Source organism: Arachis stenosperma, chromosome 9 (genome assembly GCF_014773155.1).
Source record: "Arachis stenosperma cultivar V10309 chromosome 9, arast.V10309.gnm1.PFL2, whole genome shotgun sequence".
Classification (NCBI taxonomy): Eukaryota; Viridiplantae; Streptophyta; class Magnoliopsida; order Fabales; family Fabaceae; genus Arachis; species Arachis stenosperma.
The window spans coordinates 20,016,675-20,022,963 of NC_080385.1; the positions used below are offsets into that span (position 1 = coordinate 20,016,675).

Below are 6,289 nucleotides of genomic sequence, written 5' to 3' on the forward strand. Positions count from 1 at the left end.
ACAAATCGAACCATCCGATTTGTGACCCCAAATTTTTTAATAAAAAAATCGGACAATCAAATTTTACCGTGCTAGGATTAAGATAAAGCTGCTCCACACTCTTTTATAGCACCCTACAGTTTCATAACCAGACACAACACACACCGTTTCAACATAAAAAAGAATAAACCTACGAAAAAGTAGATATTTAAATTAATTAAATAATAATAAATCCTTAAAACAATTAACTTAAGACTGAAGTTAAAAGACAACTACATTTCTCTAATTTAAATTGTTCCCGTGGGTTGCTCACGTGCTTCGCACGGAGAATGGAAGGTAGTTTGTCCTCCATTCTTCGGGTATACAGTTAGCTGAAGAAAGTTTCTTCTTCGCTGGTGTCGGTTTGAAAACACCTTGTACGTAGGATCATGTACACACGCCACGTGTCCCTTAAACCCATAGAATAATGAAAACAGACTGTTGTTCCTTATTGTTTCTGCGCTGTGTTTTTACGTTCTTTTTCTTCAAACAGAATATAAGACTTTAAAAAACAAACGTCAGCAGGGTACTTTCATTTGGTTGGATTACTGTTACATGCTTCATTACAATTTATAAACTATCAAACTTTCAATTCAATATGTTTCCTTCAATCTCTTCGTTTTCTTTTTCCCTTTTGTTTCTTCTGAAGTCACGTTCGTCAGGTTTGTTAACACTATATATACTTTCTTTTATAAACTTTGTGATTTAGAATTATTAGGGTTTTCTATTGCAGCTTTTTTTTTTCATTTTTTCAGGCTGCTGCAATTTTTTCTCCAATCAAATTAATTGACTTGATCGCTTATTTCCGACCTCTGTTTATTGATTAATCGAATGAATCGAAACTCGAAGTTCAAATTTTATTGCCAAATAAAAATGTTAGATTTACCTGTTGAATAGTAATATTGAAAAACCTCAGTCTTTTTCATATTATGTGTTCTACTTTATCCTCTTTTCTCAAATTTTCTTTATTACAATTTTGATTCTTATAGTTTTAGTTCCCAATTTGATAAAAAATTGAAAATCACTATTTTGGTTTAATTTATACTGTAGAAATTGACAAAATGTCTTCCAGTTTTTTTTTTTTTTTTTTTTTTTTTCCTTATGTAATCTTTTATCATATCTTTTAGAGTTGTTTTGTTAATAACTGAGTTATTGGTATAGGAAATAGGGATAGTGGAATCATGTCAACTACAACTATGGCTACTGCAGTGGGTGCAGCTGCTCTTTTGTACTACACATTGAATAGGAGATTGCAGTCTCATGAAATAGACAAAGATGAAGATCACAGTGGCAATGATTCGCAGGATGTTGTGCCTTTGGGTATCGAACGTGTTTCCCATAGATTAATCCAAGCCCCTGCAACATGGTTAGAGACGATCTCGACGTTGTCAGAGACTCTCAGGTTTACATATTCAGAGACGCTTGCTAAATGGCCTATTGGAGATTTGGCATTTGGTATCAACTTTCTAATGAAGAAGCAGGTTATAGGGACTTTGCGTCTTTAACCAACAGATAATAGTTAAGGAAACTGTGGAGTTGTGTTACAGCTAGTGACTATTAATTTTTAACTGTTTAGAGTTGTTTTTATGCTGCGCAGGGAAAGTACCATGTTGAAAGTGTCTTTGCTGATAAGGACAGTTTACAACTGAAAGGATCTGATATTACTGCTGAACTTAAGCATCTCTTAACCTTGTTGACTCTGTGTTGGCATTTTTCAAAAAAGCCCTTACCTTTGTTCTTGAAAGAAACTGGCTACAATGATGAAAATGTTCTTTTTCAGGAACCAAAAGCAGGAGTAAGTCTTCTCTGAATTTATGAGAAAAGCACTATAAAAACTTAATATCTGTATCATTTGTGGTTGGAGGGAAGGCTGATATAACATAACAGAAGATGTTACTTTAGACTAACAAATCAGGCGCATATTTGATTAATAGAATAGTTTTTGCCATATCGGTAGTTGTAGTTCATTTCGTGAAAACCAATACATGTGTAAAGTTGTCTTCTCATTTGTCATGCAGATTTTGAAACCGGCTTTTACCATAATAGTTGATCATGAGATGAGATGTTTCCTATTATTAATTCGGGGGACACACAGTATCAAGGATACTCTAACAGCTGTTACAGGATCTGTGGTACCCTTTCATCATAGTGTAGTTCATCAGGGAGGTGTTAGTGATCTGGTATTAGGTTATGCGCATGGTGGAATGCTTGCAGCTGCTCGATGGATTGCAAAGCTATCAACTCCATGTCTGCTTGAGGCACTTAGTCGTTACCCTTCCTATAATGTTAAGGTGAAGATTCCTTTTTCAATATGTATTTATTAATAAAAGAATTTTATTGAGAAGTAGACAATGAATTTCAAACGTTTGGGAGGAGAAGAAGTTCAAAGTCCTTTCTTGCATGCAGTCCTTGTTAGAAAGCAAAATCATCTTTTTCACATTAACCTATGTTATGTTCAAATAGCTACTAATCATGATAGTAGTTGTGGATATGGAAGTTATATTTGTTCCTCTGTAGTCATATAAGATAATCTTATAGGTCTTGATACCAACCAGTTTATAAAATTATTTTTCGTTTTCTATCCATCTATGTTGGATGTTTAGCTTTCAATACTGGTGTATGATGCTTGGTGGTTTTTTGTCTCACTTATTGAAGTGGCTTTTTTTATGCAGATTGTTGGGCACTCCTTGGGTGGTGGCACAGCAGCACTTCTAACTTATATTCTAAGAGAGCAAAAGGCACTGTCTACTACTACATGTGTTGCATTTGCTCCAGGTCAGTCTTATATATATTAAAAGCTATATTCTTTTTGTAAATTAGATTTTGCATCTTTCCAAATTTAATGGATATATTCAAATATCTTGGAAAGTGAATGTTCAGTTGGAACTGACACCTTTTTATTCTGTGCAGCTGCTTGTATGACGTGGGAGTTGGCAGAGTCCGGCAATGATTTTATCACTTCTGTTATAAATGAGGCAGACTTGGTGCCTACATTCTCAGCTGCTTCCGCAGATGACTTGCGTTCTGAGGTTTTGATCTTGAGAATTTCTAAACAAAATGAATCATGCATCTTGTATTTGAGAATATCTTATAATCTGATTGATTAGCCCAATATATATGATGATATTTTTGAGATCTGCCAATTCTGGATTCTATCAACTAAATAACACATGGGTGAGCGGTTTTGTTATTAGGTTTATATCAACTGAATTATTTGATAAGTCGGAAACAAACAAACACAATTTCAGCATGAAATATACTCTGGGAGATTAATCATGTAATTATCCTATAGCTGAGGGTTTATATAGGACATGGACTACATTGTTGAAGTTACATTTTGGAGATTTTCTGAGTCTCATTTTTCAACATGAACTTAATAAGGTCTTACAATGTATACTATAGAATATGCAAAGTATTTCTTATAGTAGTCTTTATGCTCTCGTTTTAAGTCAAGGCTTTAAGATAGAGTTTGCTGAACCTAATTTAGTTTGGTTGCCTTATTGGAGCTTCAATTAACATCATTTTTGGGGTTTGATGTTTTTGTGTTTCATTTTAGCTTTACTGCATCACAAATATTATAATTAATTATGTTAAGTTTATAGGTTATGGCGTCAGCATGGATAAATGACTTGAGGACTCAAATTCAGCAAACAAGAATAATCAGCACTGTCTGTCGATCTGCTTCAGCACTGGGTTCTCGTCTGCCATCCATTGCTGCTGCTAGATCAAAGGTTGCAGGGGCTGGCGCAATGTTGCAACCTGTTTCTAATGGCACCCAGGTACTTTTTCTTCTCTGATATAATTTTGTGCAAAGGTATCATATATAATACAACAATTATCTTGAAAAGCTGGATATGATAAACTGCACAATATAACTAAAAGAGGGCTAAAACAAAAGAAAATCAAAGAAATCCAGTTGTGTGTCCTGTTTTGAGCAAAAATTTTTTGTTGTTGCAATCCAGTTGCCAGAAGAGTGTCAAAACCATAAAATTAAATTTCTAAATTTTAATAATTGGTACCTGGAAATGCAAGCACTTTTTTTCTCCAGTTTCTGAATTTTGAACAACTATAGGTGGTTATGAGGAGGGCCAAAAGTATGGCTCAGGCAGCATGGATGCGTCCAAGTCTTAACCTGTCCTCTTGGTCTTGCATAGGGCCTCGTCGTCGAGCAATTTCTCATTCAACCTCCAATGATGAAGCAAACTCCCCCACGTGTTCAACCTCTAACAATGAAGAAAGTTTGGATCAACCTCTTTATAATACCAAGAAAGGGGTGAATTCCGAGAATATGAACATACCTGTATCTTCGTCTATAGAGGAATGGTATTCCGAAATAGGATGTGCCGATGAAAGGAGTATGATTGATGAGAGACATGCTGATCATCCCAGTGACATTTTGGAAGACGGCCGATATGTGGACCACGTGAATGAAGTGTTATTGTGGCATGAGCTGGAGCATCAGTTGTATGAAAGCTCCAACACTGAAGAGGGTAATGTAGTAAAGGAGATAAGGGAAGAAGAAACAGAAATAACAGAGGTTTCTGGTGCGCAAACCCAGAGCTCTACTTCAGAAATGAAGGAAGTTCACAGGTTTTTCCCTCCTGGAAAGATAATGCACATAGTTACACTTCACTGCAATGCTTCTGATAATGAAAACAATAGTAGCCAAACCTCGACGAGTTCGGATGGTCGCGAGCCAGATGAGACAAAGATTGGGATATTTCAAACTCCAAGGTCTTTATATAGCAAAATTAGACTCTCACAAACCATGATCGCTGACCACTTCATGCCGGTTTATAGAAAGCAGATCGAAAGACTGATTCAAGAAGTGGAGGAAGAGGAGGAGGAGGAATAATCTAACTGCGGATCATAGTTCACAGTAGTGTTATAGTTAAAGGACATGTTAAATTTTGATTCATTTGTTTTTACTGTCATGTATGTCATTGGGTGTTTTTTTTGTCCCATTGGCATTTCGACTACAAAAACAGTTTTTGCGTTATGCTCCAGAAACTGATGGGTGGGACTGGGACCAATTCGGATCAATGGATGGCTTTGACATTGATTTTTGCCGGGGAAAAGCAAGTGTAAATAATGTTGTGGTAATTATACAAGCGGAAGAAAAAAAAGGGTCAACCTGACTCATTGATGCTAATGTAAAAATGCAATCATTTTCTGAATAAATGTTTGTAAAGAAAGATTAGTCCATGGCCATGTATGTATGAAGCAGCAGATTCCATCGCCATTGAAAATTGTATGGTTTTTGTAATTATTGAGTTTGGTAGAGGTCACCCTCACACATGATGATGGGGTCTCTGCTGCAGGCTCAGTAATTGAGGCGGACCCTGCTGTCTCTGCCACTTGAACTATAGATTGAGAAAAGAAAACAAAAATATTTGTATTCATGAATTTTACAAATGCTAGTAAAAGTATCTATAAAAAAAAGTTAATATTATGTCTATAAATAATGTGTTTTGTGTGATAAAAATACTTAAATCTTAAATTGTTGATTTTTTAATAAAATTTTTAAATTACATTCACTCTTTATCTTTAATTTTAATTTCACCACCATTTCTTCTTTCACATATCTCAAACTTTTAAATCATTTCATTATCATTAGGGGTGGCAAACAGGCCAAAATTCACTGACGTGACCCGCATAACTCGCCAAAAAAATACAGACTGGACTGAAAATTTGAAACCGGCATAATTAAAAAGCCTGCCTAACCCACGGGCTTTGGCGGGTTTCAGTGGGGAGGGACGGACTTTTTCGGTGGACCCATTGTTTTTCTTGTAATCGAAGATGTTTTAAGTTATAGTTTGGATGATGTTCTATGTTTGATTGATTAGAGCTTGAAGATGTTTAATTATATGTTTTGGACAATTATTTTATTTTGTACAACGTTGGTTTTATTATTTTATTTCAAAAAATTTGGTTGAATGATGATTATGTTTATTACATATTTAGAATTATAAAGACTTTAATGTTTGGGAATTTAGAAACTATAATTTTTTTTATATTTTTAGAAATTATAAATTTATTGAAATGATTGTAAAATTATATATATTATTTAATATTTAATGATTTATTAATAAAAAATAAAAAAATTAATAAAAAAGTGAATTGGCAGGCCTAGCCCGATGTAAATATGGTTATGATAATGAAGAAGGAAAAAGGTGGGACTGATGGGGTGAAAGGATTGAGGTAGTTGATGTCGATTCCATCATGGTAGTAGTGGTGATGGAGTAGCGGAAAAGAGAGAAGGTGGTTAAGG

General features: G+C 34.8%; 1 protein-coding gene across 2 annotated transcripts; it reads left to right on the forward strand.

The window, feature by feature from the left end:
* The first annotated feature begins 307 nt into the window (after window positions 1-307).
* LOC130950470 (uncharacterized) lies at window positions 308-5,266 on the forward strand. 2 transcript variants are annotated; one of them, XM_057878973.1, is made up of 8 exons: window positions 308-395; window positions 1,180-1,499; window positions 1,616-1,813; window positions 2,037-2,309; window positions 2,691-2,793; window positions 2,929-3,047; window positions 3,621-3,797; window positions 4,091-5,266. In XM_057878973.1, the coding sequence occupies exons 2-8, from the start codon at window positions 1,200-1,202 to the stop codon at window positions 4,871-4,873; spliced, it is 1,953 nt and encodes a 650-aa protein (XP_057734956.1). In that variant the 5' UTR covers window positions 308-395; window positions 1,180-1,199; the 3' UTR covers window positions 4,874-5,266. The 2 variants fall into 2 exon arrangements, with proteins under 2 accessions (XP_057734956.1, XP_057734955.1); XM_057878972.1 differs by lacking the exon at window positions 308-395 and adding an exon at window positions 420-680 and having other exon boundaries at window positions 4,091-5,265.
* Window positions 5,267-6,289: the final 1,023 nt, after the last annotated feature.

What these genes read in the sequence shown, in the direction of transcription:
- LOC130950470 (XM_057878972.1), top strand. Translation starts at nt 617, where the DNA reads ATGTTTCCTTCAATCTCTTCGTTTTCTTTTTCCCTTTTGTTTCTTCTG. An exon ending in ATGTGTTGCATTTGCTCCAG is followed by an intron (nt 2,794 to 2,928) that starts GTCAGTCTTATA and finishes TATTCTGTGCAG; the next exon opens with CTGCTTGTATGACGTGGGAG. An exon ending in CAGATGACTTGCGTTCTGAG is followed by an intron (nt 3,048 to 3,620) that starts GTTTTGATCTTG and finishes TTAAGTTTATAG; the next exon opens with GTTATGGCGTCAGCATGGAT.